General features: G+C 45.6%; 1 protein-coding gene across 3 annotated transcripts in view; it reads right to left on the bottom strand.

Moving 5' to 3' along the window:
- arid4b (AT-rich interaction domain 4B) overlaps positions 1 to 18,276 on the bottom strand; it is an 83,263-nt gene that overhangs the window by 4,327 nt on the left and 60,660 nt on the right. Inside the window, exons 11-21 of one of the 3 annotated variants that reach the window (XM_080782612.1) lie at positions 17,259 to 17,407; positions 15,823 to 15,895; positions 14,168 to 14,262; positions 13,852 to 13,949; positions 12,696 to 12,918; positions 11,958 to 12,187; positions 5,900 to 6,085; positions 4,082 to 4,166; positions 3,728 to 3,947; positions 2,312 to 3,577; positions 1,619 to 1,735 (exon numbers count right to left, since the gene is read on the bottom strand). In XM_080782612.1, the coding sequence (XP_080638738.1) occupies positions 1,619 to 1,735; positions 2,312 to 3,577; positions 3,728 to 3,947; positions 4,082 to 4,166; positions 5,900 to 6,085; positions 11,958 to 12,187; positions 12,696 to 12,918; positions 13,852 to 13,949; positions 14,168 to 14,262; positions 15,823 to 15,895; positions 17,259 to 17,407 (2,742 nt within the window). The remainder of the gene's footprint in view (positions 1 to 1,618; positions 1,736 to 2,311; positions 3,578 to 3,727; positions 3,948 to 4,081; positions 4,167 to 5,899; positions 6,086 to 11,957; positions 12,188 to 12,695; positions 12,919 to 13,851; positions 13,950 to 14,167; positions 14,263 to 15,822; positions 15,896 to 17,258; positions 17,408 to 18,276) is intronic. The other 2 variants (XM_080782613.1, XM_080782614.1) reach the window with 2 other exon arrangements.

Below are 18,276 nucleotides of genomic sequence, written 5' to 3'. Positions count from 1 at the left end.
GAACAATTCGACCGTAAAGTGTTGTTTGTGTTGCGAGTATACATCAACGCAGAACACAAGTAATACACGCACGGTGGTCCAAACATTATGAATGATGGAGGCTCATTGCCGTGCTGATTTGACTCTGCAGAAACCCATTTATTCCATGGTCCCTTAGCACTTGTTACCACATGTTTATTCATGTTTAGGGGCAATACACTCTTTAAATAGAAACTTTGTGTTGGCAGAACTATTCTCGTCAACCTTGGAATAAATGTTACCTTTCTACTACTGCAAGAGGTAGACGCCATATAGGAACGACCTAGAAACTAGTACTTCAGTAGTCATATATTTTACACACATACACAAAGGACGGTATATCAAGACCTACGTTTTATATTCCCTCAAAAGGAGGGAATCTTTACTGTGTGTATAAAATAATGTAGAAATGTGATGAGGTCGCTATGTCACAAAGCATCTATTCTCTGTGTCCATGGCATAATGACAACAATTCTAATATTCTTTCTTTATACAGAGATTGTACTCTGTGTTGGAGCGTCCTTAGCTGAGTGTGTAGACACTAGAGAGGCCATCTGTGAAACAGAAGGTCCCCATTTTCGGCTCCCAGGGGACAGATTTCATATTTGAAAGTGTACAGTGACAAACAAATACCCCAAAGGAGCGGGTTCCATATTATTATTATCACTGTTTTAAATAAATATGATTTTTCTTTTCTTTTTTTACTTTCGCAAGAAATTAATTAAACAATAAACAACTTCAACATTATATAACAAAGAGCGATGTACTTTTGGACTAGCCTGGGCAGCGTTCCTTTTCGGATTCATGATCCGGTCGGGAGCGGATGATATCGCTACTTCATGTTGTAGTCATTGTTTTGTAGTCATCAGGATGATATCGCTACGTCATGTTGTAGTCATTGTTTTGTAGTCATCAGGATGATATCGCTATAAGTCATGTTGTAGTCATTGTTTTGTAGTCATCAGGATGATATCGCTATACGTCATGTTGTAGTCATTGTTTTGTAGTCAACAATCATCCGGAACTTCCTTTTCCCTCAAACCGTCTTTTCTCAATAAAAGCTGCAGACTACGAGAGCTTTTATTGTTATTCTTCCGGTTTGAGGGAAAAGGAAGTTCCTCAAGTTGATTGTTCCTGCCTGATGACTACAAAACAATGACTACAACATGACATAGCGATATCATCCGCTGAGTCCAGACCGGTTCACACGGCAATTTTGTAACACAGGCCAGGCTTTTCCTCCGAGGTGGAAAGCCTGGTGACGCGAGGTTACTTTTGGACTGATACTACATTTGACACATTTAACCCATTCTGACCGGGAACTCATTTTGGTGTTAGCATCATGTCATGCTTTAGCTATTGAAAAACAGCAGATCTACAAGCTCATAGCGCGCCACCGAGTGGCGCGCTACGAGCTTGTAGGTCTGCTATTTTTGAAAAATCGAAGAACGACTGACATTTTTTAGAATCTGATCTCAGGTCAGAATGGGTTCATCAGACATGTGTGTGTCCAATGGAAACCTCGTATAGAATCTGATCTCAGGTCAGAATGGGTTAAAATGTGCTAGATGGACAGGAGGATACTGGGAGCACAACGTACTTGTCTTTCTATTCCTATTCTTCTTGGGAGGCACACCGAGGCTCTTGCGGCTGGGCTTGGCTTTCTTTGTGGGTCCGCCCGTCTGCGATTCCTTCTGCCGCTTCTGACTCGCAGACACTTCAAAGAAACGAGATTAGACACAGACCGTGAATCACGCTGTCAAACTTTATTATAGTTCTGAGTTTCCCCCAGAACAAAAACATAAAGTATTGCAAAGGATTTTGGGGTAATCCCTATGTTCCCCAGGTTAGGTTTCTGGTTTAAGGACTTCAGTGTTTTGTACAGAACAGTTTGTTTTTGCCATCTTTGTTGAAGACTCTGAGCAATTATGTTTTAGTTTATTTTATGCCAGTGTTAATTTTTTGTTGGCTAAGACAAGATAGTTTAAGTAGCCTAGGTAGGCAGGCCTGAAGTTCAATGGATTGTTCAAAGACTGAGCTTAAATCAGAATGTTCTACTAAAAGTAACACTAAGTTGCTAAAATACTTTTAGTCTTACTAAAATTATTAGGTTAGGTTTCTGTTTTAGGTTTAGCTATATTTTAAGTGGGGAACAAATAACCTTTTTTGCATGGGGAACATGTAGGTACGCTCCCATGATTTTTTTTACCACAGCTAATGACACATACAGTATACTGTAGTGTAAAAGAAACATGAAGCACTTTAGTCTTTATGTTTTCCGGGAGATTCATACCTTTGGATTTCTGTTCGCTCTCCTGCTGGCTGCTGCTGCTCAGCTCCACGCTGCAGTTGCTGTTGCAGGAGAGGCTGCCGTCGAAGGCCTTGGAGGGGGACCCGGTGCCGTCGTCCGGGGGCAGGAGGTCCTGCAGCTCCCCGCCCAGACTCTCCACCTCCACCGTGCTGCTGTCCGTCTCGCTGCGGCCCCCCGTGCCCTCCTCCTGCACGGGCCCCCCCGGGGGCCCCTGAGGAGGGGCGGAGGAGGAGGAGGTGGACTCCGAAGGCAAGGCCGGGGCCATGGAGGAAGGAGGACGAGGAGGCGAGGAAGGCTGCGTGTCGCCAGACTCCTCCACGGCGCTGCAGAGGCCCCCCATGCTGGGGGACTCGGGCGTGGTCGGCGGCGTGTTGAGGACAGAGTTACTGCCGCTGCTGGGAAACTCCTGCAGTTTGTCGTTGTCCATCTGCTCCTCGGACGCCTCGTCCTCCGGCATGGCTTCGTGCTCCGCTCGGGTCTCCTCCGGGCCCGACGACACGGGGCCCGGAGGAGGGGAGTTGGCCGCCTCCGTGTCCGAGTCGGAGAACAGCTCCTTCAGGGTCTTCTTGGGCCACTGGGCCTGGATGCTCGACCACACGTCCTTCTGGCCCTTCGTTCGGACCGCGGGCCTTTCGTCCGCGCTGCCTCCCATTTTGACTCTTTTCTCGGGGATCTCCCAGAACGCAGCGGGTCGCCCAGATTTGGTCTTGTCCTTCATCCCGTTGTATTTCTTGGAAGGTGAACCTTTGGTTTTGGGGCGGCTTCGTTCGCTCATGTCCTCCGCCTGGGACTCGGTGACAGTTGGCCCTTCATCATCCGAGCTGCTACTCGACGAGGCGCCCCTGTCCTCCCCGGGGCCTCCTCTCTCCTCCAGCTTCCTCGGGGAGCTTCCAGGCAACCAGTCGGCGCTCCTGGTGCTCCTGGTCTTGGCTTTGGACAGACCTTTCGGGGTCCTCTCCCTCTTCCTGGTGCTCCCCTCACCCTCCGACCCTGGTGGACCTCTTCGCTTTATGACCTCTGGCACCTCCGCGGCGATGCAGGGATCCTGGCTCTTTCCTGCGACCGAGGGAGGTTTCGGCCCTTCGGGAGGCACCGAGGCGCCCTCCCAGCGCTCCGACGCCTGTGACGGCGGCTCCAGCGGGCCCTTTCTGAGGCCGATGCGGCAACCCGGAGGTCCCGGACGATCGTCTTCATTGTGCTCCCCTTCCTCGTCCTCGCGTTCGCTCTCGTCTGTGGACATCTCAGAGGCTGAGCCGAAAAGCATAAACTCTGCATTAGGTTCAGTTAGCATACCACCATCACCATACAAAATAACATCAATCACTTCAATGTCAAACATATAGGCCTAATCTGCTTTTATGTGTACATGAGAGACTACAGGCTCACGAGGGTTGCTACCTTGCAGGCCATTGAGGATAGAAGTAATTTCAATAGACTTGACGGGAGACTGCTGAGTCCCTTTGTCCTCACCCTCCTCCAACTTGCAAAAGACATCCTGGCCCGGGCAAGACTTGCACGAGCGCGGGACCCGGTTGTGGTTCGGGGGGCCAGGGCCCAGGTCGTCTCTGTCTCTGTCGTTGAGCCTATCCAGCCTGTCGCGCTCCCTCTCAGCTTTGTTCTGTGGGGAATTGAACAGGTGATGAGTGAGTGAGAGGTGTCTCGATGTGTGACACGCACCGAGTCAAAGACAGAACAGAACAGAACCAAGACAGAACAGCCACGAAGCCTCTTTATTCTCAAAAAAACTCATACCTTTATTTTTTTGCGATGCTTGATTTTTGTTACATTCTTATTCGCCGGGCGAACAATCTTGTCTGCCTTGATCCATTCATCATATCTAATGGAAAACACAAAGAAAAGGAAAATAACGTCACCATTGGGGGAACAGCTCAGTACAACACGTTCTATCACACACAACCCCACCACACAGAGACCTCTAACATCTGCCCCAGGCCTCTAACATCTGCCCCAGACCTCTAACATCTGCCCCAGACCTCTGCCCTCTGCCCCCCACCACATGGAGACCTCTAACATCTGCCCCCGACATCTGCCCCCTCAACAGCCAAGAAACAGATCCGATGGGGATATTGTGAGGGAAGAGACAAACCTTTTTTTTTTGCAATGAAGAAAGAGAAACATCATGAAAATCAAACGACCACAGAAACAAATTCAAAAAACAGATCCCAAAAGTACCAAAAAGGTGCTACTATACTACTATAGGGTCACGTGAGGAAATGAACACAAGAGATTTACAACGTCACACACCACAGAGACACAATGCAGAGAAAAACATCCCTCCATCTTTTGCTAGAGAGGACGTACCAACACACGACAACATTGAGAATGACACACATGAACTGGTCTCGCTATAGAAAGCTGTAAGAAGTTGACTTCTGTTTCGTGGTTCCCTAACACTGCATTTACCCTGACCCATTTGGGGGGGGGGGGGGGTTTGAGAGGTAGAGGTGAGTGTAGCAGCGCTTTGATTGGCCTTTTTTTTTTCTTTCTTTTTAGTTACCACAAGAACTACAGGTTGTTATCAGATTATATACAAGATCCAATATTCAGCGAAAATGGTTGAGGTGGAACCATTCCCAATGGGGAAAAATTGTCTTAAAAGCATGTCTGTATACCTGTTTGAGACAGACAGCGGTGGGGAGGGGGACAGACAGACAGACAGGGGATCGACTCAGCAGAAAGAAACTACACTGAGCGAGAGAGGGAAGCTGAGGAATCAAATGACCCAATTCCAGTTTCTAGCCACTAGGTGGCTCTGAATGCAATCCATAATCATCACGAGTCCCCTGGTCTGCAGACAGAGGGAGGAGGACTCGGATTAAGAGGGAGACAGAATTGCAGAAGCGGGGATGCTATGGTTGCCATTGGGGAATACCCGCTTAGTGGCAATCCCCCCGTGGAACACGGTGGAAGATAAGAGCTGTCTCTTTTTAGAGGGTGTTATATATATAATATTAGCAGTGGTGGAAAAGTAACTAAGTACATTTACGGTATTTAAGTACGGTACTCAAGTACAATTTTGTAGGTATTTGTACTTTAACTTGAGTATTTCCAATTTCCAATACTTTTTACTTCTACTGCACTACATTTCAAGAGGCAAATATTGTACTTTTACTCCACTAACATTTATTTTAAAAGTTTAGTTACTAGTTACTTAGAAAACATACATTAACCGCCATTTGAAAATAGCAATGCGACGCATTGTGAGCTTGTCGGCTATTTTCAAGGCATTTTGTGCACATTTTGAACTGATTATCAAGACTCTGAAGCGTCCCGAAGCTTCACTGGGCTGGAAACCAGGCAAGGGACATTCTGCTATGAGAGTACTTTTACTTTTAGCACTTTAAGTACATTTAGATGCCGATCCTTTTGCACTTTGAATATGGTGACTTCTACTTGTTAACGGGAGTAGTACAGTACATCTTACATTGCAGTATTGATATACTTTTTACTTATTTAATCCAACATTCTTTTTTGACTAGTACTTTTTTGTTTCCACCACTGAATATTAGATGATTTGTTTTTTTTGTCCCCAGTTCCTGTCACTCTTACCTGACGTTCCAGCCACAGTAGTGCACCAGGTAGAGCACCTCTCCCCCCTCCACGTCTGCCTCTTTCACAGTGGCCTCGTACGTCTTCAGACTGCGGGGGGCTCGCCCATACCTCACCTGCACCTTCATCCCCGGGGGGTAACACTCAAACTCCTCCCCTTCCTCCCCCTCCTGACTGCTGTCATCCCTGCAAGAAAGACAGTTCAGCACTTCCTGACTTCCCCTAGACCTGTTGTAAGCTGTCCCAATAAAGTGACACCCCCCCCGGGAGGAAAAAAAAACAAAAAAAACAAAAAACAAACCCACCCTCCTCCTTCACTGATATTTGTATTTTACTTTTTTTTGTTTTTGGCCCCGTCCTTCAGATAAGGCCTGACTCACACCTTTACAACAGACTGATGTATAGCTGATGCATGAGACTTGTTTACTGATGCAAGCTCGCAATTCATTTCCAATGGGAGTCACATGGTTTGACACAACATGTTTGTTGTATGATGGGGTGGGGGCAGTCGAAACACAGCCGAAAACCGTACAACACAAATGTTGTGTCAAACCATGTGACTTCCATTGGAAATGCATTGGGGCAAGATGTAAACAAACCCTTTCATACATCTAGCATGCATCAATGTTGTATGCTAGATGGAAAGGTGTGAGTCAGGCCGTGACACCCCCCCCCCCCCCCCCCACCACCCCAAATAAAAATCATTATACATTTTGCCTGTCCAAAATTCTAGCTTCTTCTGCTAACACAAGGGAGACGTAAATCTGTCACTTGGAACTGCCAATCTCTTTCTCTCGTTAACTAACTAACTAACTACACCAAATAGAAAATCCCAACACCTGGTATAATTTACAGTGAGCCTCTCAGTGGACATAAATAGAGACACAACAAATGGTAAATGATAATTCAAATTTAAATCGAGACTATTAGTATGATAATTCACCATCTAGGCCGTCTAAACTCAACGTCATCCATGCAACACAGATTGGATTCCTCAGTCGCACGCACACACACACACACACACACACACACACACAGACACACAGACACGCACGCACGCACACACAACTAAGGCTTAGAGTCTATGAAGCTATGGTTTCTGTTAAGAGGCAGAACAGCCACAAGGTGGAGCTAAGGGACATGAGTCAGTGAGTCAGGGCTGGAGCGTGAGGAAGGGGGGTGGCACAGCAGACAGGTTGTTTAAAGGGGGGGCGGGGGGACGGGGACGCAGGTTAGCACGTCAAAGCACAAGTTAGCAGGCAGAACGGTAAGTTCAAAAGATGTTTCATACAAGACTTCAGCGCAAGAGAAGGAAAACTGTCTCAACTGACCAACTTTACACTAGCCTATAGCCAGGAGCCACAATGCACTGCTCCATAGTTCCTAGCCTAGCCAGGAGCCACAATGCACTGCTCCATAGTTCCTAGCCTAGCCAGGAGCCTCAATGCACTGCTCCATAGTTCCTAGCCTAGCCAGGAGCCTCAATGCACTGCTCCATAGTTCCTAGCCTAGCCAGGAGCCACAATGTACTGTTCCATAGTTCCTAGCCTAGCCAGGAGCCTCAATGCACTGCTCCATAGTTCCACTGAATGCACTGCTCCATACTGTAGTTCCGTCTCAAAGCAACCTCTCGGAGACTATACATACAGGTTCGTCTGACAACAAACAGACATCAGATGTGATTCAGCAGCTCTTTCAAACACAACGCTGACTTGGAAAACATGCTATACTCTTCACCCCGTGATGAAAATGAAATGCCTCTGTGATGGTGAGGAACAGCACACGTTGTTGTGAGTAGATGAACCATTTCACTGGTGGCACCCTTTCAATCAGACACAACAAAGTGCCCGTGTAGAGGACTCAGTGGCGAGTCTTTCTCTGATTAAAGCCAACTGTGGCACACTACTTACTAGTCACAGCTCATGGTAGTGGCATTGATAATGGATTTACCAAGCCTGTGATAAAAAAAGCACTCAGTCTGTTTCCTTGAATGCAGTACAACTACAAAACACACTTCTTAAACACTCCCAAGCTGCTTCAACTGAAATGTTCAAGGCTTTGCCTACTTCTCAGCAGAAGTACTGAAGTCTGAAGAGATCAGACGACATCTAATACTGGACCAGGATCTAGACCGTCAGCAGAGAACAGAATGGAGGAAAGCGTGTGATTGTTGAGGCCAAGCGACAAATCAAACCAGAGCAACAATTTATCCAAGCTGCAGGATGACAGTGGTGGAAAGTAACGAAGTACTATTTTACAATTTTTAGGTATTTGTTCTTTACTCGAGTGTGTAAAATGTCAGTACTTTTACTCCACTACATTTCAGAGGCAAATATTTCACTTTTACTCCCACTACAATTATTATTTACTCGACAGCTTTAGTTACTATAGTTACATTGTAGATTTTGATTATTATTACATAGAACATACACTAACCACTTGTATTCACATTTCGGTCATTTGAAAATATCTGATCTTACAAGTGAGCTTGTATAGATCTGCTATTTTCAAAATATTATTATACATTTGAAAACTTGAAATGAGACATTCTGCATTATGAGTATTTTGATACCACTAGTACTTTTGTACGTTTACTCAAGTACATTTTGAAGTTCTGGACTTTTCTATTTCTATATTGCAGTATTCATACTTTTACTTAAAGATGGAGTGCCATGATTGTTTTTTTTGTTATATAAGGAGGAAGAATTTTTTTCAAAAAAAGTGTACAGTATTTGTTAAAATGTTGTTTCTATGTGTGCACGCCCACCAGTTCATTAAGTATGCCTGGTTTTCCTGGTGATGGGTGGTGATCCACCACCTGAACTGAAGCCACACCCACAGCTGTTGTTGTATGATAAAGGGGGAGGGGCTGATAGTGTGATGTCACTATATCACAGTTATTTTTTTCATCGGCACGTTTGACTGTCAAAGGTTTCCGCTTCCAGGAAGAAACCCTACTGTACATACAAAGGGAAGACATCATTGTACACAACAACCACACCAAGGGGGTCTAATGAAGTACAGAAGTACTGTCACCTCTTAAACACATTGGAAGAAATCAAGGCACGTCATCTTTTAACCCATTCTGAACGGGAACCCATGTTATGCTTTAGCTATTGAAAAATAGCAGATCTACAAGCTCGTAGCGCGCCACCGAGTGGCGCGCTACGAGCTTGTAGGTCTGCTATTTTTGAAAAAATCGAAAGAACGACTGACATTTTTAGAATCTGATCTCAGGTCAGAATGGGTTAATCAGACCAGTGTGTGTCCCAGTGGAAACCTTGTATGAATCTGATCTCAGGTCAGAATGGGTTAAGAAAAAGTTAATCCTTTTTTTTCCACCACTGCAGGATAACGGCACTGTTTTTGTTCAACTCAACTGGAATGGATGCTGCCTGTAATCTACCATCTTCAGGTTATTATTAATGCACCAGCGGCGACACCTACTGACATGGAACACTGACACCTACTGACACCTACTGACATGGAAACACTGGAATAAAAGCTGAACAATCAGGAAGCCACAAAATGACAGAACACAGAAGAGTGAGCCGATGCAGAAAGAGAGAGAGAGAGAGAGAGAGAGCTTTGGTAAAGATCTGTGCAGCAGGAAATAGAAGAAAGCGCACTGCCATTTATGTTCTCACAGAGGACTCTGCGGCATGTGTATGTGTGTGTGTGTGTGTGTGTGTGTGTGTGGGGGGGGGGGCTAAGCTGTCTAAGTGAGCCAAGAACTGCTAGCCAGAGTTAGGGAGAGAGAGAGAGAGAGAGAGCGAGGGAGAGACAAAGAGGGGGAGAGTGACAAGTGCGTGAGTGGAAATAGACAGTAAGTGATCGAGAGGGAATGAAACGGAGAATGAAACGTTGATAAGACCAACATAGACAGAACGATGGGGAGAGCCAGAGAGGGGTTCTAGAGACAGACAGAACGATGGGGAGAGACAGAGAGGGGTTCTAGAGACAGACAGAATGATGGGGAGAGCCAGAGAGGGGTTCTAGAGACAGACAGAACGATGGGGAGAGACAGAGAGGGGACTAGAGACAGACAGAATGATGGGGAGAGACAGAGAGGGGTTCTAGAGACAGACAGAATGATGGGGAGAGACAGAGAGGGGTTCTAGAGACAGACAGAATGATGGGGAGAGACAGAGAGGGGTTCTAGAGACAGACAGAACGATGGGGAGAGACAGAGAGGGGTTCTAGAGACAGACAGAACGATGGGGAGAGACAGAGAGGGGTTCTAGAGACAGACAGAATGATGGGGAGAGACAGAGAGGGGTTCTAGAGACAGACAGAATGATGGGGAGAGCCAGAGAGGGGTTCTAGAGACAGACAGAGAGAGGTTCTAGAGACAGACAGAACGATGGGGAGAGACGGAGAGGGGTTCTAGAGACAGACAGAGAGAGGTTCTAGAGACAGACAGAATGATGGGGAGAGCCAGAGAGGGGTTCTAGACAGACAGAATGATGGGGAGAGCCAGAGAGGGGTTCTAGAGACAGACAGAATGATGGGGAGAGACAGAGAGGGGTTCTAGACAGACAGAATGATGGGGAGAGCCAGAGAGGGAACTAGAGACAGACAGAATGATGGGGAGAGACAGAGAGGGGTTCTAGAGACAGACAGAATGATGGGGAGAGACAGAGAGGGGTTCTAGAGACAGACAGAATGATGGGGAGAGACAGAGAGGGGTTCTAGAGACAGACAGAATGATGGGGAGAGACAGAGAGGGGTTCTAGAGACAGACAGAATGATGGGGAGAGACAGAGAGGGGTTCTAGAGACAGACAGAATGATGGGGAGAGACAGAGAGAGGTTCTAGAGACAGACAGAATGATGGGGAGAGACAGAGAGGGGTTCTAGAGACAGACAGAATGATGGGGAGAGACAGAGAGGGGACTAGAGACAGACAGAATGATGGGGAGAGACAGAGAGGGGTTCTAGAGACAGACAGATATGGATGGGGAGAGACAGAGAGGGGTTCTAGAGACAGACAGAATGATGGGGAGAGGCAGAGAGGGGTTCTAGAGACAGACAGAATGATGGGGAGAGACAGACAGACATGCAGCGGAGCAAAGCATAGAGACAAAGTGGACTGGCAGCTTCCAGTTGCCTCCGCAGGCTGGTGGTGCAAACCAAGCCATGGAGAACAATAGTGGCACAGCAGCAGGCAGTAGGAGAGAGAGAGAGAGAGAGAGAGAGAGAGGGAGGGAGAGAAAGTGTGTGTGTGTGTGTGTGTGTGTGTGTGTGTGTGTGTGTGTGTGTGTGTGTGTGTGTGTGAAGGGGGGGGGGGGATCCCTGCTCCTCTGTCTAAAGTGGTTAAGATGTTGGTTAAGAGCATGTAGGAAGAGGAACAGTGTCAAGTCAACCTCTATCATATTTATATCTCTCCAGCTGACAGGGTATCACTTATAGATGTACTACAGTACTGTGGTCGGCTGTGTATGTATGTATGGCATGTATGGTATGAGGCCTGGTCCCTAATTGGCTGTTGATGGCGACGTAATTAAGATACGTTTCAATGTTAGTGGGTATGTATAGGTGTGTCCCCCGTACGTGGTCCCTTATTGGTTGTTGATGTTGACGTAACTAAGAGGGGGGCAGTACTACTTGCACGCTCTGCTTGTGCACAAGTTGGCAGCTCGATTTCTAGTTACTTGCGCAAGCAGAGCGTGCAAGTAATATCTGCATTGGCACAAAGTTATATTGAATAGCATAATATATATACTTCGTGTGTGTGTGTGTGTGTGTGTGTGTGTGTGTGTGTGTGTGTGTGTATATATATATGCTTTTGTCAGGGTTGACATGTACAACTGAGGAAAACATCCTCATGACACTTCCAACTACCGTACATTGATGCCAGATTGTATGACACTACTGCATTATGATTCAATTATATATACCCTGTGAGCTGAGGCGAGACCTGGGACCTAAGTGTGTGTGTGTGTGTGTGTGTGTGTGTGTGTGCGCACGCATGCACACGCACGTCACTACCCCATCCTAGAGGTGTGTGTGTGTGTGTGTGTGTGAGGGGGGGGTTACCACCACTCCGGACCACCTACCCAGAGTTGTCCTTGCCCTCCACCTCGTCCTGGGGCTCCTGTTTGAAGTCTTGGGCTCCGAGGTGGTGGCCCGCCCCCGGCCCCGGCGCCGACGGGCCCTCGTCGGCGTCTCCCTTGCGGGAGGAGGAGGAGCCCTCGTCTTCCTCCTCCGTGTTGTTCCCCAAGTCTTTTCCCTCTGGCGCAGACGTCTCGGCCTCCATTTTGCTCCGGCCTGATTCAGTTTTCTCCTCCTGTGGGAGAGAGAGAGAGAGATTCTTTCATGATTATTTTTTTTCATCGTCGGAGCAGAAGAATTATGTCTTATAATAAACGAGGGATGTGTCGTGTTGTGCATATGACAAAAAGGGAAGTAAATAAAAAAAGCTTTTTTACGTCAGAGTCGATATATCGGTCGGGCCGATACATCGGCCATTATTGAGACTATTTGGATGACACTGTTATTGGCAATTATGCAACCGATGTGCCCTAATTTTTAACCGCCTTCAGCCTAGCTTGCCTAATTTGGTTAATGTCATTTTTGCCTATTAGTCAACTTAAATGTTCTCAAATAGATACTTTAACTTTGACAAAGTCGATCAAACCATATCAGTAATCTGTGGTCTGGGTAGGGGTGACTCTCTAAAATCGGGATTGGCATCAAACTAAAACAAAAAATGTGGCACCGGTCAGGTTCTATAGTGAGACGAATCTGTAGCGCCTCAGAGACATGCGGTCAGTGGAGGAGGGGAGCATATGCACCTTGCAGACTGCAGGCTGAACGCCGCTGGGCTTGTCCTCGGGGTGGACCGGCTTCCTCTCTTCTCCGGCGCAGGAGGAGGAGAGCGCAGAGGCAGCGGCCGCACACGGCCCGGCCTCCCCGCCGTCAGGCTTGGCCTCCCCTTTGGGCCCCTGTTTCAACGGCAGGTCCATGCGGAAGGTGATGGCTGTGGAGGTGCAGTAGTCCTCGAATCCGTTCAGGTACCTTTTGAGAAAGAACAGACGACAGGCAACTCTCAGCACATTGACACAGTCACTGCAACCCAGCACTGATTGGGTGTCTAGTCTGAAATGGTTGCTATGGTTGTTTGTCCTACAGTATCTGAGCCTCATTCTGATGAAGAGTCTGTCGAAACGTTAATCTATTATAAAGCCTTGACTGGGAGTGTTACAAAGTTACAGTGTGCAGACTTCTATCTTTTATATTACCTTTGCAAAGTTTGCAAAAGAGCACACGCCCGTTCCCAGTCAATACGCCAGCATGGGCCTCGTTTTTTACTCTTAATAAAATAATAATAATTCTGTTCTGACTCCTTTTTTTGTCACTGTATGTTTGCACACAGTACGTTAAATTTGTAGTCTGCATTCACGCATCCTATAACTACTAGGAGCCGTGAGCAGCCATTCATTTGGCACTCAGGAAGCAGTTAGGGGTTAAGTGCCTTGCTCAGGGACACTTTGACACATGGCTGGGACCTGGAATCAAACCTGGGACCAGGATGCATATTATATTTCCATACATAAATCACGGAAAAACCCTGAGTGTTAGTCAAATTATTTTGAAGTGTTCCCAGTCTGCGAATAAGAAACACTTGAGTTATCTGCTTTGCTGTCCCTGCAGGGCTCTTAAGGTTGAGTCAATTTAAATCATAGAACTGTATATGCAAGGAGAGGGGAAGTGCAACTACAGTGCAGAGAAAAACCTTGAAGGGTTTCACACCACGGGTAGAGAATGCAGGTTAAGCTGCACTGTGTCTGTCCTTGGTGGGTGAAATATTGGCGAGCGGCAAGGAGGAGGAGGAGAGAACAGAAGCTGTGTCTGTCCGACCGTGTTCCACTGCCACAGGGAGACATGCAGGGATAAAGTGTGTGTGAGTGTGTGAGTGTGTGTGTGTGTGTGTGTGTGTACTGCACTTACTTGCGGTAAGCACATTTGACATTGTAGCCGGCGGCGGAGTTGAGCACCGGGATCCCCAGGTCCTGATAGACCTGCTTCCACACGGAACCGCTCTCGATCTGCTCGGACAAAAGGAGACGCGCGCACACGCACACACACACACACACACACACACACACACACACACACACACACACACACACACACACACACACACACACACACACACACACACACACAAAAAAGAGTTTCAGAGACGAAGAGTGTTAAAAAGCTGGAAAGTGGCGACCGATATCAATCAAACGAGGCAGGGTTAAGATGCCAGTACTGTACTTACATTGTGGAAGCCTCCCAGTTTGTGCACCAGCCTGTAGAGCTTAAAGAGATTGAGGTTCCTGTAGCCCAGCACAGGTCGCTTGTTGATGGGAGTTCCTACAGGAGAGAGAGAACAGCACCAAGGAGGGGTTATTATCATCAATAGAGTTTAGATACTTTCTGTATGTGGATCAGTCAATCTCATCATTCATCTCAATAGAGCGTCGCAGTCCCGCCCCGCCCTCCCTCGAGAGACCCGGAAAATAAATCCCCGTTCATTTTCCTCATAGACTTTTCAGAAAGTATTTATTTAAAGATGTTTACGCCATGGCGGACAAAGCCAACTCTTGTCGTGACAAATCATGACAACAAACAAAAAAATGTCGGGCTGAACAAATAATTAGAAAGAAGAAGAAAACGGCAGGTTTTTTATATTCGTTTGGTCCAAAATATTGTTTTTGTTGTCATGATTTGTCACGACAAGAGTTGGCTTTGTAAGGTCTTATAGGGCTTATAAGGGCTTATAAGGTCTTAAAATAAATACGTTTTGAAATGTCTATGGGAAGAATGCATTGGGAACTATTTCCTGGGCCTAGCGTCGTCATGAAAGGGGGCGCTCTATAGAGATAAGACACAAGTTTTCAAAGTTTCTTAAATTTTTTCTCTCGTTTTTCATTTTACTTTAAATTAAATGGTAAATATGGTGCATTTATATAGCGCCTTTATCCAAGGCGCTTTACATAGATTGTGCATTACATTTCACACATTCACACACACATTCATACACCGATGGCGGCGGAAACCCATGCAAGGCACCAACCAACACATCAGGAGCAATTAGGGGTTCAGTGTCTTGCTCAAGGACACTTCGACACTAACTCTGGGGGAGCCCGGGTTCGAACTGGCAACTTGCGGTTCCCATCCAGCCACTCTACCCCCTGAGCCACCGCCGCCCTATTACCACCTTTCTTTTAATTTCTGTGGGATTCTTAGGGCCGGGCTACACTGAGGAGCTTAGTCCAAATCTACAAGCTCAGAAAGCGTCACCTTGCGATCCACTATGAGCCCGTCAGACATACAGAGGGCCTAATCATCACCACATACTATAGAGCGCAGTCGCAGTCCCGTCCCGTCCCCTACCAGGGGCCCAGGAAATGATTCCCCGTTAATTTTCCTCACAGACATTTCAAAAAGTATTTATTTAAAGACCTTTTTAAGCCTCGTACAAAGCCAACTCGAGTTGTGACAACAAACAAAACAAATTGGGCCGAACAAATAATTAGAAAGAAAGAAGGAAAAAAAAGCATGTTAAACAACACTTTTTTGGTTGTTTTTCTTCTTCTTCTTCTGTAATTATTTGTTTGGTCCAAAATATTTGTGTTTGTTGTCATGATTTGTCACAACTCAAAGTTGGCTTTGTAAGGTCTTTAAATAATTACTTTTTGGAAATGTCTACGGGGGAAAAATGCCTTGGGAATAATTTCCTGGGCCTGGCGTCCAGTCCAGTCATCATGAATGACAGATAACTGCTGAAAACCAGTTATGTAGTCAAACCTCATTCCGTACATTTCCACTAAAAATGCAATTTTCAGTTTCTATATACTTAATTATGGCCTTGTCCTCCTGTACAAATAGAAATAATATCACTGACCAGAAAAGCTCCGTTAATGATCTTACCTCTGTCCTCCATGAACTTGTAGAGCTGTTGTAGGAAGTTCTCCCTTTCCTCTGGAAATGGCTCAATTTCATCCTACAGATGGGAAATAGAGGGTATGCGCATGCTTAAAGTGAGTGGCACATCGAGTGGCAAAGCAACATGCAAAGTGAGTTTAACATTGTTTAACGTTGTTTAATGCAATCAGATAGGACTTTTCTGTGTGGATGTATGGGCTGTCAAGGCCAGAAAGAAGTTTTTTTGACACAGGTTTGATGATGATGTCACGCGCATACCCTCTATCCACACTTTTCCTGGGCTGTGTGTGCTCCAGTTCCTGTCGATTTGATCCAATGGAAGCCAATGAAACTGGTCAGATGACCAATGATATCCAATGAAATCAACAGGAACTGGAGCACACACAGCCCAGGAAAAGTGTGGATAGGAAAGGGAAAAGTTAGGTTCGACTGCCAAAGGAGAAGACTATTTTTTGACTATTTTCACAATGTTTGCCTCTTTCGTACGTTATATCTGATGAGAATTTGGGCCAATTGTGTATCGAAAAGGTCTTAAAGTCATTAAATTGTATAACTTTAGAAATGTGCAGTTACCGGTACTCTGTCTGTATGAATACACTTGTACTGTATGTTGGTTTGTTTACTGTTGAGTGAGAAAACAATGTTGCACATAATCATCTAATCCAGGGGTAGGCAACCTTAGGCACCAGTGCCAACATTGGCACAAAGGAGGGTGTTCACTGGCACACTGGCAAGTGTGTGAGAGAGTATCTTTGGTTTTAAATAAAAATAAATGCAGTCAAATAAATGAAGTCCCTCACATTTGTGTGTAAATTACATCCTGCATTCTACATTCATTAAAACTGAACTCTGTTATTGCCCTGACTAATGATCATTATAACAATGTGAAATAAATATTTAAAAAGAAGGAAAAACTTTATATTTGTGGACAAGCAAAATATAAATTTTTCATGTGGTGTCATTAAAATAAATTAATGTTGATATGGCACAATGACGATCTAGAAAACAAAAACATGGCACTTCATTTAAAAAAGGTTGCAGACCCCTGATCTAATCAGTGGTTCCCAAACCGTGACCCAAAATGTTATGTCTCCTCGGGACCCAAACTAGTGAAAATAGCAGATCTACAAGCACTCAACGAGTCGCTGCGTTGTGACCTCGACTATTTTCAATATTCTCTTAAACATTTGTTTTCTAATTTATGGAATTTCTTAGATTTCTCTTCGATTTTTTTAAATTAAATTACTGGGGAAAAAAAATCATTGCATTTTGTTTTTAAAATCATGAAAATATTAGCTTTTTTGGAATTGTTTTTTGTTTTTTTTAAATGTATGAAACAAAAAATAAAGGCACCGACCCAAATGGGTCGCGCAGACCCAGTGCTTTGGGAACCAGTGCTGTGTTGCGTGAGCGTCAGTTACCTCCTCCTCTGTACTGCTGGCGTCTTCCTCTGGCCCCTCCTCTTCCTCGTCATCGTCTTCATCACTGCTGGAGCTCTCCTCCTTCACCTCCGTCCTCCAGGATGGAGGCACCGCCGAGTGGCGTTGGAACGCCAGTGCTGCGTCCAGCGCTGAGAAAAACAACACACACATTTTAGTTCTTTATTTGAATCCACAAATTACAATACATTTTTACAAGGAAACAAATATAACAGGGTTGACAGACAGTTCATGGTCACTTAAGGATACACATGGCACCTCCTCCTCCTCCTCCACACAGACAAACTGCCTATAACAGCCCAAACAGAGCAGCATTTGGCAAGTTGTTTGGCTTTGCTCTTTGTCATGCCAGCTATTCTTAGGCCACTCATGGTCAGTTTATGCACATGGCCCAGCCAGGCTTCAACAGTTTTCTGAAGAAGAATAAAACAAGCTATGGATCCTGGGAATGTTGTTCCGGGGTAAACACAAGCACAATTCTTCTCTTATCGGGTTCCCTGGCACAAAACATCTTAAGATGGGGGTCTCGCGGCCAAAAGCATATTCATTTGGTGGTCCTTGACATTACAAAGTGATGAAAGCCACTGCTCTGAATACATGGAGATGCATGCCATAACTTCTTATTTACAACTGAATGCTGGAATGGTAACCTCTACAGCAGGGGTCTGCAACCTTTTTGAAACAAAGTGCCATGTTTTTAGTTTCTGGATAGTCAGTGTGTCACTTTAATGCCACCACACCACAATTTCAACATGTTTTGATTGTCCACGAATATAACCTTTTCCCTTGTTAAATATTCTTTCACATTGTTATGATCATTAGACTCGGAGCATAGGCCTCCTATCTCCCTCCCCCAGTCAGAGTTCAGAGTTTTAATGAATGTAGAATGATGTGCAGGATGTAATTTACATACAAATATGAGTGAATTCATTTATTTGACTACATTTTTTTAATTGTTTATTTACCGGTAATTGTTTTTTTTTTTTATGCCAGTGTGCCA

Source organism: Protomyctophum bolini, assembly GCF_963924005.1.
Source record: "Protomyctophum bolini genome assembly, chromosome: 14".
Classification (NCBI taxonomy): domain Eukaryota; kingdom Metazoa; phylum Chordata; class Actinopteri; order Myctophiformes; family Myctophidae; genus Protomyctophum; species Protomyctophum bolini.
This window is presented reverse-complemented; position numbering and strand designations above follow the sequence as displayed.